General features: G+C 41.2%; 1 protein-coding gene across 3 annotated transcripts in view; it reads right to left on the bottom strand.

The window, feature by feature from the left end:
* ACTR2 (actin related protein 2) overlaps positions 1-15979 on the bottom strand; it is a 37369-nt gene extending 21390 nt beyond the window's left edge. Inside the window, exons 1-3 of one of the 3 annotated variants that reach the window (XM_032291939.1) lie at positions 14625-15979; positions 3323-3433; positions 1220-1234 (exon numbers count right to left, since the gene is read on the bottom strand). In XM_032291939.1, the coding sequence (XP_032147830.1) occupies positions 1220-1234; positions 3323-3433; positions 14625-14672 (174 nt within the window). In that variant the 5' untranslated portion in view covers positions 14673-15979. Of the gene's footprint in view, positions 1-1219; positions 1238-3322; positions 3434-14624 lie in introns of all 3 variants that reach the window. The other 2 variants (XM_032291941.1, XM_032291940.1) reach the window with 2 other exon arrangements.
* Between the last annotated feature and the right edge of the window lie 2204 nt (positions 15980-18183).

Genomic DNA, 18183 nt, shown 5'->3' on the forward strand with positions numbered 1-18183 from the left:
GTGGTGCAATCTCGGCTCACTGCAACCTTTGCCTCCTGGATTCAAACAATTCTCCTGCCTCAGCCTCCTAAGTAGCTGGGACTACAGATGAGTGCCACCCACGCCTGGCTAATTTTTGTATTTTTAGTAGAGATAGGCTTTTACCCTGTTGGTCAGGCTGGTCTTGAACTCCTGATGTCATGATCCACCTGGCCTCGTTATCCGCCCACACTGGCTTCCCAAAATGCTGAGATTACAGGCGCAAGCCACCTCGCCCAGCAAGCACACCCTTTTCCTAATCTCACTGGCATGTTAACACAAATGCATGATCTTTTATTTAGGATATAGAAATTTCCTCTTTTAAATGTTTTTGTTTATTCAAAAAAAAATTTCACAAAGTTACTATTACTAGTTAAAATATATTAGAAGTGCCTGATTTTTGTCAGAGATTCTTACAAACAATATTAAAAACAAACCTGGAAAGTGTCTATGACAGGAGCACTTAGACTATCATGGAAAAACACAATGAAAGAGTTAAACATCTGAGATAAGCCCAGCAAGCTTATAGTTGAAAAGAAAAAGGCACTGCACAATGTTATTTATTTGGGGGGAAATCTGTTGTTTATAGAAAAGCTTTACCTTTTTCTTATTTCTCCTCAGATAACGTTGTCAAATCTGCTCATCAGTAAGGATGATATGGAACAAATTCTGTTTTTCTATCTATGGTTCATTTACATATTAAAATTGTGCTCAGTTTATTAAGTGCATATATGATACCATACTAGATGCAAATATATATATATGTATATATATATATATATTCAGGCTATGACAGTCAATGTTCAAATTAACATTTGTCAATAAAGTGAATTTATTCAAATGTAACAACTTTAATTTTCTGGATTACACGTATCCTATATAAAGCCATTTGGTTTCTAATATTATGCACAATACATTCCATTTTAATTATAACATTCATCTACAAGAAAAAACAAGGAAAACAATTCAAAACTATGTTAGTAATTAGTTCTTGTTTGGTCCATTGTATGCAATCAGGAAAGTATAGGACTTAATTAGTTGCTACCAAATTGAAGCAATGAAAAAGGTTAAAAATCAAAGTACTTAAAATAAAAATATGGAATAACCCCCCTCCCCAATACTAAAGGGACACAAAACAACAACTACTGTCCCACCAAGCAAAAGTGGAAAACAAACAGAGCATGTGTGTAACCTCACTTACCATCTTTTTGTTATTCTACTTCAACGGGTCAAGAAAGGTGAAGAGAGAGAAGGTAGAAGTAAGAGTCAGAAAAGGCCTAAATAAAATCCTCACTGAAATGTTTAAACATACAAGCAATAGAGACAATTAGGTTGAAGTCAGATGCAGTACTATGATATTTAATGGAGTTAATAATTAGGGCCAAATTAACATGGACAGTTATTCCTGAATGAAAATTAACTCATTAAACGATTTAAATTTCCATTTTTTAGTCTACCACATTTCAGCTAACAAGACACAAAAAGTATAAGTCAAAATACTAAGCACAGGAATTCCAGAAAGTAAGCTTCTTTAATTCATTACTGAATTTAAGAACTTTAAGAAAAATAAATGATAACAGCAAAGGTCTAGCTGAGTAGGTAGAGAGACAACTCAGGGTTGTTTTTCCAAGCTCTAGTATTCAAGTTAAATTTATCTGACACAGGTATCTTTTGCTGTTTTCTACTGGAAGAACAATTTAACTTGATAGGCTTACAAGATTGCTAAGACTGAACAGAATTGAGCCAACAGAATACAGAATGACAAACCATACAAGCAAATGCTACTAGGGAATTCCTTGGCAAAAATGTTTTATTAGCATATTGACAAGTCTGATTTCCATCATTTGGCCTTAAAAACAAAGAAAGCGGGCATGAAGAATGTGTAGTTATTTGTGCCTATGCTGGAAAATAAATTGGCTATACATGATATTTCTTCATATCTCAAAATTTTATTGTCCATCAGTATATAAAAAAGTCATTCTTTAAAAACCTGACACTGAATAAAAAGTATAGCCTTTAACTTCATTAAACAGTTTATCCTTATCACTATTATTAGCTAATTTCAAGTCAAAGTTCATTTAGGATAGAATTCATTCTGAATGAAAGGAGTTCACAAAAAGCAAGTAAGGAATCCCACAAATATTCTAAAAGCCCCTTAAAAAGGAAAAACTTATATTGAGTGTCCCATTTTATTTTTATTTTTTTGTAACAGGAGAGGCCAGAATAATTCACTACTTTAAATCTTTAAAAAAAAAAAAGCTAACACAGAACCCAAGTTTCAGCTTGTATTTTTATTCACTATGTAACTCAACTCTCTGTTCCAAAAGCAGAAAGCACCATAGCACATCTCTACTACCTATTACCACCTTCCTACATCTATCAAACAAATGTCCCAAAGAGACACACCCTAACACATATTTCAAATGACTCATAACCTTACACTGAAGCCTTGCTGAAGACTATCCAGATAGGACCAACAATGCTAGCGTGTTCACAAATATTTCACTAAAAAAAAGATCCTAAATTCTACTGCATTCTGTATAACTTGATCCCTAGGTCACCTGAAGAACTTAAAGCCAACTGGTGACCACGGTCCTCGGACTGTTCTCTTTCTTCTCAAATACTGTAACTCCCACTTGATTTCTGATCCCTTTAATATGGGAGAAAAATATATCATCTTTTCATGTAGTCTTTCACGTTAAATACAGCAAGTAGGCAATGAAAATTTTCCTTTCTGTTTATGGTAAGACATATAATGTGAGGCCAAATAAAGGCTTGCATGGCTTCCTTCTGCACATTATGGAAATAAGTTATATTACTGAAAAGAGGAATCAATGGGATTTACGCCCTGTGTTTACCTAAATGGCTATATAAAAAAGTAGAGGGATCAGGCCATAAAAACACGGAATGAAAAAGTCTAAAGTGCCAAAGAGATACTCACATGCAATGACAAATATATGCAATTGAAAGACATGAAAATATCAGACTGATTTCTTTTAAAAATTGTATTATATAATAGGACTTTAAGTCACTAACACAGTGTTTCGCATTAATGCAGTAAACTTAAGTATTTTACTCCAAAGAGTAATGGCATCAAGCCCTACATAAACAAAACCAGATGAAATTAACTTCAATTTTTGTGCCCCTGTTCAGGTGTTGATATAAATTAAAAATATGAGAACTTCTGCCCTCCCCTTTGCTTTTCATGGCAACATATTTTAAAGCTACTTAAAAGAACTGTTAAACTACTCTTACAAGAACATCTCACGTCTTGATTATCATTTATCAATAAATAAAATATTACCTTGATTTCAATGTTTCCCACTTTGGTGGTTGATCTGATAATAGGTCTTCCAACCAAAGCTGGGAAGATGTGTTCTGGAAAGTTAGAGCCTGCATATCCACACTTCACAAACTGGAATGAAACAGTAAAATAAAAGTGGGTTAGCATCAGGGTATTTACTATATTTATTTTAAGAGAGCATCTGAAAAATACCACTTTGCATTTATATAACATTTTAAACTTTTGGTGCTTTCAGACCACCCAAAGTAGTCACCCAATCTATCGCATCATCTCCTTTTTACTTCTTTCATGGCAATGACTACTTCCAGGTTTCATGTTTATTTACTGCTTCATTAGTGCCTAAGTCCCCTCACTAGAGCGAAAGCCTCCTAAGAGCAGGGAGCTAAGCTGAGCGGTTCACGCTGGAATCCGATACCTAACAGAGATCCTGGCACACAGTGGTCATGCCAGAAGGATCTGTGGGATGGACCAATTCGCTGAACAAATGTTAAGTATTTTTTTTTTTTTTTTGAGACGGAGTTTCGCTCTTGTTACCCAGGCTGGAGTGCAATGGCGCGATCTCGGCTCACCGCAACCTCCGCCTCCTGGGTTCAAGCAATTCTCCTGCCTCAGCCTCCCGAGTAGCTGGGACTACAGGCGTGCGCCACCATGCCCAGCTAATTTTTGTATTTTTAGTAGAGACGGGGTTTCACCATGTTGACCAGGATGGTCTCGATCTCTTGACCTCGTGATCCAACCGCCTCGGCCTCCCAAAGTGCTGGGATTACAGGCTTAAGCCACCGCGCCCGGCTTTTTTTTTTTTTTTTTTGAGACAGAGCCCAGGCTGGAGTGCAATGGCATGATCGCAGCTCACCGCAATCTCCACCTCCCAGGTTCAAGTGATTCTCCTGCCTCAGCCTCCCAAGTAGCTGGGATTACAGGCATGAGCCACCGTACCCGGCCAAATGCTTAGTATTTTTAAAGAGGGAAATGTGATAAAATGAACAGAACTAAAGCTCCAATTTTAAAGCAGGCTTTCATTCATTTTGGGCAAATCACTTAGGCAATGACGTTTTCCAAAGTGGGAAAACCAAGTGGCATTTAAATTAATATCACCATATTAAGAAAAGAAACATTTAGTAGGCATTTTTGGCTATTTATTTCTTTTGAGACAAAGTTTCACTCTTGTCACCCAGCCTAGGGTGCAATAAGCACAATCTCAGCTCACTGCAAACTCTGCCTCCCAGGTCCAAGCAATTCTCCTGCCTTAGCCTCCCAAGTGGCTGGGATTACAGGCACCCACCACCATGTCCAGCTAATTTTTGTATTTTTAGTAGAGAAGGGGTTTCACCATGTTGGCCTCAAACTCCTGACATCAAGTGGTCCACCTGCCTCGGCCTCCCAAAGTGCTGGGATTACAGGGGTGAGTCACCACGCCCAGCGTTAAGTTTCAAAAATTTTTGAAGAGATGGGGTCTCAGTGTGTTGCACAGGCTGGTCTGGAATTGCTGGCCTCCAGTGATCCTCCTGAGTTGCTAGGCTTACAGGCATGAGACACTGTGACTGAAAGTTATAAATTCTTGCATAGTCTGTTTAGCCAGACCTAGTGGCTCACATCTGTAATTCCAGCACTTTGGGAGGCTTAGGTGGGCAGATCACTTGAGCCCAGAAGCTCGACACCAGTATGGGCAACATGGCAAGATGTCAAAATAATAATAATAATAATAATAATAATTAAAAATTAGCCAGGCATTGTGGCATGTGTCACATGTAGTCCCAGCTACTCCAGAGGCTGAGGTGGGAGGATCACTTAAGCCTGGGAGGTCAAGGCTGCCGTGATCATGTGAAAGCCTGTCTCAAAAAATATGTAAAAAATAAATAATATATCGTGTATTTAATACGAGTATACACTGTAAGGAAAGGGCAACTAAAAATGTCAGGGTGGGAGGAGGAAGCTATGTAAGAAAGGAAATGTCATCATAATCTGCACCCTCTTTAACAAGCCTTTATTTAATATTAGCTACACTGCATTTACTGATTAATTCCAACTGCCTAGAACAGTGTCTGGCACATAACAGGTACACAGTAAATGATCAATAAAGACTAAAAGTTTTGCTGTTGACTCAACAGTATGACACTGATTATTTTTAAATATACATATATTTAATATTCAGAAAAAAGTCTATTTTTCTATGGCTCCAGGCACCACGCATTCTTAGAACTAAGGATGAAAAACAGTAAGTACCTGGATGTGATACATGACAGTAATAAAATAAAGGTAGACAAAAAATAGTAATACACCTCTCGATAGAAAGATACTACATATATCACTTGAATCATGTGAGGCCAGGAGTTTGAGATCAGCATGGCTAAAATGACGGAAACCCATCTCTACTAAAAATAACAAAAATTAGCCAGGTATGGTGGTGCATGCCTGTAATCCCAGTTACTTGGGAAGCTGAGGTATGAAAATCACTCAAACCTGGGAGACAGAGGTTGCAGTGAGCTGAGATCATGCCACTGCACTCCAGACTGTCAACCGGGCTGGAATGCAATGGCGTGATCTTGAACCTCCGCGTCCCAAGTAGCTGGGATTACAGGTGCCCACCACCACACCCAGCTAAATTTTTTTTTATTTTTAGTAGAGACGGGGTTTTACTGTGTTGGCCAGGCTGGTCTCAAACTTCTGACCTTGTGATCCACCTGCCTCAGCCTCCCAAAGTGCTGGGATTACAGGTGTGAGCCATCACGCCCAGCCTAAACTCACTGGCTTTTGACTAGTCCTCCAAAAGATAAAAATTTGTTATTTTCAAAGATCTCTATAGCAGCCTTGTTGGAGATGAGGTTGATGAAGCACATTTAATTATAAATAGCCTAGGACGTTCTGCCATTCAGTATTTCACTTCTCTCTTTTTTTTTTTATTTTTGAGATGGAAGTCTTCTCTGTTGCCCAGGCTGGAGTGCAGCAACCTCTGTCTCCTGGGTTCCAGCAATTCTCCTGCCTCAGGCTCCCAGGTGGCTGGGACTACAGCTGCATGCCGCCACGCCTGGCTAATTTTTGTTATTTTTAGTAGAGACGGGGTTTCATCATGTTGACCAGGATGGTCTCGATCTCTCGACCTCGTGATCCACCCGCCTCGGCCTCCCAAAGTGCTGGGATTACAGGCTTGAGCCACCGCGCCCGGCCCTAATTTTTGTATTTTTAGTAGGGTTTCACCATTTGGCCAGGCTGGCCTTGAACTCCTGACCTCATGATCTTCCCACCTCAGCCTCCCAATGTGCTGGGATTACAGGTGTGAGCCACTGCACCTGGCCCCACTTGTCTTTTATAAATAGACTTTCCCAAATATATTAGAATCATGACAACCAGATTAAAGCTTTTATGAAAAAATCTGTCTGAAATGAGGCAGGTTCACACTCCCAATGCCATCTCAATTCCTATCCTCTCACCTCATGTTTTTCACTTTATTAATAGAAACTACATAAAACATACTATTCAGATGTTTTCTCCCAACCACACAAAACCTAGTCTTAGTTTACCATTGAGCCACCAAGGTAAGGGCATTTTTCAGGTACAGCCACCCATTTTTAAAAGTATAATACAATTCCTCCGGATTACTTTTTTAAGGCAGAAGTTAGCATGATATGTAATACACAACCCACTTGATCACAGCTACTTCCTCTTGGCAGTGGTTGATAGTGATGAACTAGAATATACTTCCCACCCTTAAAATGAACAGAATTCAAGAGAATTAGTTCATTTTTTCTCAACGTCTCCTTAAATAGTGTGACCTAAGACTTGGAGAAAAAATTACCTCAGAGAAAAAGTAACATCTAGTATTTTTTAGTATTTTACACACACACACACACACACACACATATTCTTCTCTCCCAAATCACAAACTCTCTTTCATCCTTAAGTCAAAATCCAGTTTACCTGATAGAAACTGAAATGATATGGAAGAGTAAAGAATGTGTTCTTGTTATCCCAACCATATCCACAGTTCTGTATAACATTTGTCATCATCACCAACCTAATGTCAGTCATAATTTACACAAATATCTCAAATATAGGAATTAAATACTAATATTAAATTCTTATGCTTACCTCAAAGTAATAAACAGATATAATCAAAAGTATCCATCTATTAGGATGAAAATGCTCACTTATATGGGTATAAATGATCTCAAAAAATATATAGAGTGAGTGAATGAAGAGAGAATCTACTAGTTTGTAAGGGTCACTTTTGGCATGCTAAATGTAAATAAATAAGTTTACTAACTGAGAAATCATAAGAGAAGCTTGAGGTGGCAGGAAGAGCCTGGGATGGGGCATAGGTCAAATCCTAGTGCAGGGAAGAGGCTGCTAAGGCTGACATGTCTCCCCTCTCCTTCAGAGCCACACACACTTGGACACACAACATGGCAAAGTGGCAAATAATCACATCACTCACAGTTTTCCGATTATAATCATTCATATGGGTAGTTCATGTCTTAAGATTCTTGTGAGTATATTTTAAGCAACAAAACATTTCCCAAGTTAGAAGACAAAAACTAAAATTCCTGAAACTATAAAAACAAATGTTAACCTACTATTACTGCTTCACAAAAAGAAAAAAAAATTGGCTTTTTATTGAAAGATTATCAGTCACTTATTTTTTTTTTTTTTTTTTTTTTTGAGACGGAGTTTTGCTCTTGTTGCCCAGGCTGGAGTGCAATGGCGCGATCTCGGCTCACTGCAACCTCCGCCTCCTGGGTTCAGGCAATTCTCCTGCCTCAGCCTCCTAAGTAGCCGGGATTACAGGCACGCGCCACCATGCCCAGCTAATTTTTTGTATTTTTAGTAGAGACGGGGTTTCACCATGTTGACCAGGATGGTCTCGATCTCTTGACCTCGTGATCCACCCGCCTCGGCCTCCCAAAGTGCTGGGATTACAGGCTTGAGCCACCGCGCCCGGCTATCAGTCACTTATTAATGAAACTATTTATTCTGCTTGAGCAGTAGCTTATTGGAAGCAGATGCTGTAACAGAATTCAGCACGAGCTTTCCTACAGGGCATATATTAACCCACCAAAATAGCAAAAATCGCACTATTTCACATTACTTCAAATGTGAAAGCATTAACGGTTATAATAACAAGAACTAAAATAATTGGCTGAGAATGGTGGCTCACACCTGTAATCCTGGCATTTTAGGAAGCCAAAGTGGGTGGACTGCTTGGGCCTAGGAGTTTGAGACCAGCCTGGGGCTACAGAGCAAAACCCCATTTCTACAAAAAAAAAAACAAAAATTAGCCAGGCATGGTGACATACACCTATAGTCCCAGAAACTTGGGAGGCTGATGTGGGAGGATCACCTGAGCCCGGGGAGGTTGAGGATGCGTTGAGCCATGATTGTGCTACTCACTCTGGGTGAGAGTAAGACCCTGTCTAAAAAAAAAAAAGGCTGGGCCTGGGGCTTTGAGAGGCCAAGTCAGGTGTATCATTTGAGGTCAGGAGTTCGAGAGCAGCCTGGCCAATATGGTGAAACCCCATCTCTACTAAAACTACAAAATTGGCTAGGCATGGTGGTGCATGCCTGTAATCCCAGCTACTCAGGAGGCTGAGGCAGGAAAATTGCTTGAACCTCGGAGGCAAAGGGTTGCAGTGAGGTGAGATTATATGAATGCACTCCGGCATGGGTGACAGAGAGAGGCTCTGTCTCAAAAAAATAATAATAAAATTAATTTTTTTCTTTCTTTTTTTTTTTTTTTAATTATACTGGCTACTCTGGGCACACTGCCACTGAGGTAATACTGCTCTGCAAGGAGCAGCAAAAATAAAAATTGTAATTCTAAAATTATATTTTTTTTGTAGAGACAAGGGTCTCACTGTTGCTCAGCCTGGTCTTGAACTCCCAGCCTCAAGCAATCTTCCCACCTTTACCTCTCAAAGTGCTGGGATTATAGGCATCAGCCACTGTGCCTGGCCCTAATTTTTCAATAATATGAAACTGACAACCTGATTACTTCTGCAAAAAATAGTATTTTTTAAAAAATCTAGGCCAGGTGCAGTGGCTCACATCTGTAATCCCAGCATTTTGGGAGGCCGAGGTAGGTGGATTACCTGAGATCAGGAGTTAAAGACTAGCCTGGCCAACATCTCTACTAAAAATACAACAATTAGCCGGGTATGGTGGTGTGCACCTGTGATCTCAGTTACTCAGGAGGCTGAGGCAGGAGAATAGCTTGAACCCAGGAGCTGGAGGCTACAGTGAGCCAAAATCCTACCACTGCACTCCAGCCTGGGTGACAGAGGGAGACACCATCTTAAAAAACAAAAAAAAATCTAAACATGATGTGATAAAGTACAAAGAAAACATTCTTTTCTAAACTATCATTTGATATCATCTTAATCCCTCAAATTCCTCCCCCATGTCAATCATTTTAAGACTTAGTGACTTCATTCTTTCATTGTGTGCATAAAGGCTGTGTTTAAGAAATAGCTTTTACCATATATAGCTTCCTCTTCATAGCAGTGTGGTTTAAACTAGTTCCCTTACTTCCCACTGAGTCATCAAATGGTAAGAACAGTATAATGTTCTGTCAAGCAAAAATGAAAAATTTCACCTACATCTGCTCTAAAAGTACATTTTTTTCTCTTCAAAAAAATAACCTGTGATTTATAAGGCCCCATTTGGACCTAATTTAATTTTTATTTTCCCCTTACTAATTTTATCTGATGATATTGATGTATTTAGTAATTTAACTGCACAGGGACTATTTTTATCTTAGGCCACCAAAATATTTATTCTACTTATCCCAAAGCATTTTGCAAGATAAAACCATATTTGGTTTTGGTTTGTTTCTCTTTCAAACACTACTAAATTCAACATATAAACTAGCAAAGCCTCATAAAGCAGGCCACAATCAACTACAAATGTCAATTATATAAATGCAAATACAATTATTCTGGTACTATAAGCTTCTCTGTATGACTAGACCTTATTAAGCACTGTACTAGCAACATAGCAAGCACTGGGGAAACCTTCATTTTGTTGGTGATCTAACTCCCTGCTGATGAAATCTCCCAAGTCTGGTAACAAGATAAACAACGCCAGGGGCCTGGGCCCAGCTCTTGAAGGAGACCTAAACGTAGAGTTTCACAGACCTCTTGATTTTCACCTGTCTGGACCAGTTGACTCCAGAAGGAGGTTTGAATGGTTAAAATCCACATAAAGTATTGGATCAGATGAGTTTTCCTCCTCTGGGCAACCCTAGGGAGACACTGGTCAAGCTGGGAGATAGAAAATTGAGCAGGACCAACATCAGGCATGTGATTCTAAGAACAAACTTGTTCCCAGGCAAGCCTGCCCAACCCATGGCCCACGAACTACATAAGGCCCAACACAAATTCACAAACTTCTTAAAACATTGTGAATTTTTTTTGGCCATTTTTTTAGTTCATCAGCTATAATTAGTGTTAGTGTATTTTATGTGTGGCACAAGATAATAATTCTTCTTCCAACATGGCCCAGGGACGCCAAAAGATTGGACACTCTTGTCCTAGAATCTTCAATTTGGGTCTGCCAGAGAGGTTAAAAAAAAAAAAAATCAACTTTTCAAAAAGCCTATAATTTTATTTTTATTTTATTTTTTACTAGATATGGGGTCTTGCTATACTAACCCAGGCTGGTCTCAAACTCTTGGCCTCAAGAAATCGTCTCATCTCAGCCTCCCAAAATGCTGGAATTACAGGGATGAGGAACCACACCCAGCCAGCCTACCATTTTAAAACCTATGGCATGTAAGGAACAAAAGAGAAAACCTTAGGGTAACAACTATTTCCATAACTTCTTCAAAAATTACATCTGAATATCTTCTTGAATATTTAATTATAAAAGAATCATTATAACTTCAGGTACCTAAATAAAATCAAGATGACTATGTCTACAAGTGGTAGGAAATATACAATCTAAGTGATTCCTAGTTCTCTACATACTACATACTCAGAACTACCACAGCATTTCTGTTATATGATTCACATATTTTATTACCACTGTTTCTTCGGTTGAAACCAATCATGTCCATAGAAAATCTGGATAAAATTTAAAAATAACTAGAAGCATAACAACAAATTTTTATTTGAATTAACTACACTCACTTTCTTCATTTATATCACAGCAACTGATCATTTGTATTAAGGAAAAGGATCTTAAAAATATGGATGAGACACAAGACAAATCAATAATATTACAACCAGCTTTCTTTTTTTTTTGTGATGGAGTCTCACTCTGTCACCCATGCTGGACCAGTGCAGTGGCGTGATCTCAGCTCACAGCAACCTCTGCCTCCCAGGTTCAAGTGATTCTCCTGCCTCAGCCTCCCGACTAGCTGGGATTACAGGCATCCGCCACCATGCCTGGCTAATTTTTGTATTTTTGGTAGACAGAGGGTTTCACCATATTGGCCAGGCTGGTCTCGAACTCCTGGCCATCAAGTGATCTTCACACCTCAGCCTCCCAAAGTGCTGGGATTACAGGCATAAGACACCGCACCCAGCCTAAAATCAGCGTTCTAATGTTAGCTAAACTAACAGAGGCCAGGCATGGTGGTTCAAGCCTGTAATCCCAGAACTTTGGGAGGCTGAGGCAGGTAGATCACAAGGTCAGGAGATCAAGACCATCCTGGCCATGGTGAAACCCTGTCTCTACTAAAATGTAAAAAATTAGCCAGGCGTGGTGGCAGGCACCTGTAGTCCCAGCTACTTAGAAGGCTGAGGCAGAGGAATCGCTTGAACCCGAGAGATGGAGGTTGCAGGGAACTGAGATTGTACCACTGCACTCCAGCCTGGTGACGGATCAAGACTCCATCTCAAAAACAAAACAAAACAAAAACTACTAACGGATTAGTAACATAACATTAGCTTATGAAAGCTGAGTGCAGTGGCTCAAGCATGTAATCCTAGCACTTTAGGCGGAGGTGGGCAGATCTCTTGAGCCCAGGAGTTCAAGACCAGCCTGGGTAACATAGGGAGACCTAGTCTCTACAAAAATAAAACATTAAGGCCGGCACAGTGGCTCACACCTGTAATCCCAGAACTTTGGAAGGCCAAGGTGGGTGGATTACCTGAGGTCAGGAGTTCGAGACCATCCTGGCCAACATGGCGAAACCCCATCTCTACTAAAAATGGAAAAATTAGCTGAGTGTGGAGGCACAGGCCTGTAAGCTACTAGGGAGGCTGAGGCAGAAGAATCGCTTCAATCTGGGAGAAGGAGGTTGCAGTGAGCCGAGATTGCGTCACTGCACTCCAGCCTGGATGATAGAGAAAACTTTCATATGCAGATATAGGTTTGTGGACACACATTTTTAATAAAGAACACACACTTAAACTGAATCATTCTAAAATCTTTTTTAACTTAATAAATCTTAACCATGTTTCCATAGCAGTGGAAGTATTACATTTTGAATAACTGTCCCATTATATATATATATATATATATATATATATATATATACACATATATTTTTTTTAATTTTTTATTTTTTGAGACTTAGTCTCACTCTGTCTCCCAGGCTGGAGTGAGTGGCACAATCTCAGCTCATTGCAACCTCTGCCTCCCAGGTTCAGCGATTATCCTGCCTCAGCCTCCTGAGTAGCTGGGATTACAGGTGCCCAACACCATGCCCAGCTAATTTCTGTATTTTTAGTAGAGACATGGTTTCACCATGTTGGCCAGGGTGGTCTCGAACTCCTGACCTCAGGTGATCTGCCCTCCTCAGCCTCCCAAAGTGCTGGGATTACAGGCGTGAGACACCGTGCCTGGCCTCATTATATGTTAACACTTTTTATTCTAGTCCATTTTTAACACAGTTCAGATGAAGCTGGCATAACTATTGCTTGTAAAAGTCTGTAACAAATCTAATCAAGGGCATTATTATGGCAGTAAATACCAGCTTTTTTTCACCCTCAACAATTCAGATTCCAAAGTGTTTTGTTCAAGTAAAATGCATTTTAATTCGTATATCATATTTATGGGAGAGAGGGGAGAAAAGTCATAAAATGTTGCAACATTAAAATGGTTAGAAATCATCACAGAAGTCATCCAGAATAAGTAATATTGCCGTCTTCTAATTTGCTGACTTTGCTACCCGAAACATATTTTTAAAAAATCTGGCAAGAGGGAGGTTTGAAACAATCTTCTTTCTTTTTGTTTTTGTTTTATTGAGACAGAGTTTCACTCCTGTTGTCCAGTGGCGCGATCTCAGCTCACTGCAACCCCTGCTTCCCAGCCTCAAGCGAATCTCCTGCCTCAGCCTCAGCCTCCTGAGCAGCAGGGATTACAGGCATGCGCCACCACGCCCGGCTAATTTTTGTAGTTTTAGAACAGACGGACTTTCACCGCATTGGCCAGGCTAGTCTTGAACTCCTAACCTTACGTGATCCGCCCGCCTCGGCCTACAAAGTGCTGGGATTATAGAAACAACTTTCAAATAGTTTCTAAATCAGTGCTTTGGTCAGATTTTACAATTTTTGAATCTTAAAGTCTAATATTACCTGTATTCTGAGACTAAGAGAAAAGGGGGCTGGGGGCGGGGTAACCAATACTAATTAACTTCCCCTAAGGTCAGTGGAATTAACACTGCCGGGCCCTAGGTCCCCAAACCACCCAATGGAACATGCTGGTCTCCGCGGGCCTGTACCTGGTCCAAACCACCAGTATGTAGAACAAAAAGTGAACGATGCGCTGCCAATCTGGACCCCCTTCCCTCGAAAAAATAAACAAAAAACCCAACAAACACAGCGAAAGGGCTGAGGCCCACACTCCATGACAGCACTTCCTTTTTTTTTAAGTGAACCCGTTTCCTGCTTCTCGTTTGGTATTATCTTCAACTATACAGGAAGAGGAAGGCCTCTAGGTGTTTCTCCTTTTTACACACCGGCGGCCCTGGGGAAAACAGCACTTCTCGGAACACACAAACCGAGCCTTTTACCCCTCCGGCCGCTTTAGTCTTTTACCCCTCGGTCCGCTTTAGCCCAATTGCCCCGCTCAAGCGCGGAGCCGGTCCCTGCCGAGCGGCCAGTAGGCTCCGCGTCCAGTGTCGATCTCGCCAGCCGCCCCGACCCAGAAGGCTGCGGGGGTGGCAGGCTAAAGGGGTGGCAAGCTAAGGGGAGACCAGGGCACGGCCGGCTCGACCTCCTGCCCGCGAAGGTGGGAGGCACCGCCCCGCGCCCCTTGGCCCCTAGGGCCTGGAGGTGCAGCCCAGGGGGCCGAGGGCCCGCGCCCCCGCTGCACGTCCCCGCCTGCGCCTGTGGCCGCCAAGGCCTCCTCGCCCGGCGCTTACCCCGGTGCCGTTGTCGCACACCACCACCTTCCTGCCCTGGCTGTCCATCGTCCGCCCGGGTGAGAGCCGCTGTCGCCGCACAACCTACAGCCGCCGCGCCCCGCCGTTTTCTTTTCTTTCTCCTCCCTCTTCGCGGCCCCTCCTTCGGCCCAACTTTTTTCCCCCAACAGGAAGTCGCCGCCCGGCTCCGCCCGTCATTTAGCTGAATATCTGAGCGGAAAGTGTGGGACGGGCTGGAAGCGCGACTGGCAGCGGTGAGCTCCAATAAAAAATGGAGAAGCGTCGAGGCGCCTCCCGCAACTCCGCTTCCGGCTCGGCTGTCACGGTTGCTTCCCACCCAGGTTCTTCCTCGCTGCTTCCAGTTCCCGGCGCTTTGCCGGGCATTAATGGCGGCCAATGTTATCGCGGGTCCTGCGGCTTTCTCCCTAAAGTGTTACAGAAACTAAGGGCGCCGCTTAAGGAACTGCAGAAGACGCAGGCAGGTGAAGGACACTGCTTCTGCAGCGACGTGGAATGTAGCGGAGAAGCCGGCGGGGAGGACCGGAAGCAAGCCTGGGAGGTTCTGGCCGACCCCACCATTGAACAGGGCTTGGTGTATCATTGCTTCTAGGCCTTTTCAGCGGACAGAACTGGGATGCATACACACACGCTTATTTGAAATCATGCGTTTGTTCCATACTCCAATTTCAGCCCACTCCTTTGCCCAAGTTGCTCTATGGTCAAGTGAGAGAAAGCAGGTGCCTGCATTTCCAGCCTCCTGGCTCACTGCCTCCTTCTTCCAGTAGTCCCATGTCTCTTCACACCTCTTCAGTACATGTACATCTGTGAGCCCAGAGCCTTGGCTTTGAAATCAGACAACTCCAGTTTCAAACGTGGCGCTGCCACTCACGAGTTTTGTAATTTTGGCATACCCCTGTCTGTGCATGGTGATAACTTCTATCTCCATGGGTGTGGTGAGAATAAGAGTCTATGAATAGAAGAAATGTTCATTCAGTGGTAGCTATTTCTTACTAATTCTATTCTTTTGAACCTATGATTCTATCTACGATGCCTCATTTTTTTTTCCTTTTTAAAAATCGGTTGGCAAAGTTGTGCTCTGAGACCCAGCTTGTCACATCTCTGATGACAGCTGATATCCTCAGGATGTTCCTTACTCCCTTTCCTCGCTATTATTTTACTATGAACATATGAATAACATTATTGTGCTTATTACATGCAACAAATATTTATCGGATGAATGACATTAAAATTCACATTTAAAATGCCATCCTTTTTGAGAGCTGAGAACTAGAACTTTGCCTTCAACATGGCTGTACATGTTCAACAATAGAATAAAACAGGAATCGTGAACCCCCCCAATAGCTGCCTCTCAGTTTTCACCGTTCTCTTATTAGACCAGTGATTTTCAAACCTATCTAAAGGCATAGAGTGCTTTATTCAAATTTAATCTTATATGAAACGCCTAATACATGGATAAATGTAAACAGATAAATAAAGCTGCCATTGTTGCAATTGGAAATTTGAGAGATTAGAATAGGTAGGAGGTCTCAGGAGAACATTTCTTCCCTTTACCTGCTTTAACAGAGAAGTACCTCAGTCTGCGGAAAAATTTATTTGTTCATAAATTCCTTGAGCATAAAATCCATATCTTACTTTCGTGGCTCCAATGCTAGTGCTGTGCAATTTTCTTGAAAGTACATTTTATTGGTCTCAGCAAATTGAACTCAAGCATTTCTGTGTTCTTTTACTTTTCCTCTTTGTGGAATTAAATGGATTGCTAATTTTTATTTTGAAAGAAAGAATGTGAGGCTGGGTAAGATGGCTCACGCCTGTAACCAACACTTTGGGAGGCCGAGGTGGGCAGATCTACTGAGGTCAGGAGTTCCAGACCACCCTGGCCAACATGGCGAAACCCCATCTCTACTAAAAATATAAAAAAACTCGGCCAGCTGGGTGTGATGGCATGTGCCTGTAATCCCAGTTACTCAGGAAGCTGAAGCAAGAGAATCGCTTGAACCTGGGAAGGAGAGGTTGCAGTGAACCAAGATCGTGCCCCTGCACTCCAGCCTGAGCAACAGAGCCAGACTCCATATCAAAAACAAAAGAAAACAAAAAAATTGGCAAGTTTGGTCCTAAATTTATGTGAAATGAAAAGGAGCCAGAATAAAGGGATTTTGAAACAGAAAAAGATGGAAAACTTCCATATCTGATTTCAAAACTTATTATAAAGCTACAGTAATGAAGACTGTAATATTGGCATAGAGGCAGATATATATCGATCAGTGGAACCAAATAGGTAGTACAGAAATAAACCTTTACATTATGGTCAGTTGATTTTCAACAATGGTGCCAAAACAATCCATGGGGAAAGGGTAATCTTTTCAACGAATGGTGTGGGAAGGGAAAGAAAAGAACTTTGATCCTTACCTCACATCACACACAAAAATTGATTTAAGTGGATCATAGACCTAAATATAAAAGCTAAAACTATAAATTTCAGAAAAAAAGGAGGAAAATCTTTTGATATTAAGCAAAGAATGCTTAGACATGACACTAAGATAATGATCTATAAAAGAAAAAATTGATAATTGACATAATAGAAATTTTTTTTTTTGCAAAAGTTTATTCTTAAATGTACAACAGCTCCAAGACAATACTTAATTCCAGCTATAGGTGGCAAAAGACATTATGGCAGGGAATACAGATGTTTAAATACGGATGAAATAAAGGGTCACCATCTCCTTAGGTACAAGGAACAGTTTACTTTTTGCCAGATTTCTTTTCTTTTTTTTTCTTTTTTTTTTTTTGGAGACGGAGTCTTGCTCCGTCGCCCAGGCTGGAGTACAGTGGCACAATCTTGGCTCACTGCAACCTCCGTCTCCTGGGTTCAAGCGATTCTCCCACCTCAGCCTCCCAAGTAGCTGGGATTACAGGCTGCCCAGCTAATTTTTTGTATTTTAGTAGAGATGGGGTTTCACTGTGTTGCCTAGGCTGATCTTGAACTCCGGATCCGCCCGCCTTGGCCTCCCAAAGTGCTGAGAGATTACAGGCGTGAGCCACTGCAACCAGCCTTGCCAGAGTTCTTAATTCCACCTGTGGTCAGGGGCCCCTTTCCCTCAGCCTCCTCTTTTAATTCCTCCAGTTTCTTCTGCTCCTTTTTTTGTTTCTGCTTGAAGCTCTATCTTCCTCGTCCATCTCCTTGGCCTGCTTCTTGGACTGTTTCAGGGGCTTCTTCTTGGTTACACAACCATAAAAATTTACTAAAAATCATCAAACTGCACGCTTGTAATAGGTAAATTTTGAGATGTGTAAATTTCGTGTTGTAACTTCAATAAGCCTTAAAATAATTTAAGTTACCTGTCCAAATTTACCTATCATGTAGCAAAAACAGGATTAGACACAGGTGTGCCTGGCTACAAAGCCTGAGCTCTGTTTACCCAGAGTTTTGGAAACTCCAGATCTATCATGAAAACCTAAGTCATTCCTAACCTGGGTCATCCTACTCAGGAATGACTTCTTTTTTTTTGAGACTAAGTCTCACTCTGTTACTCAAGATGGA

This window comes from Sapajus apella, unplaced genomic scaffold (genome assembly GCF_009761245.1).
Source record: "Sapajus apella isolate SASKATOON/1434 unplaced genomic scaffold, GSC_monkey_1.0 scaffold26, whole genome shotgun sequence".
NCBI lineage: Eukaryota > Metazoa > Chordata > Mammalia > Primates > Cebidae > Sapajus > Sapajus apella.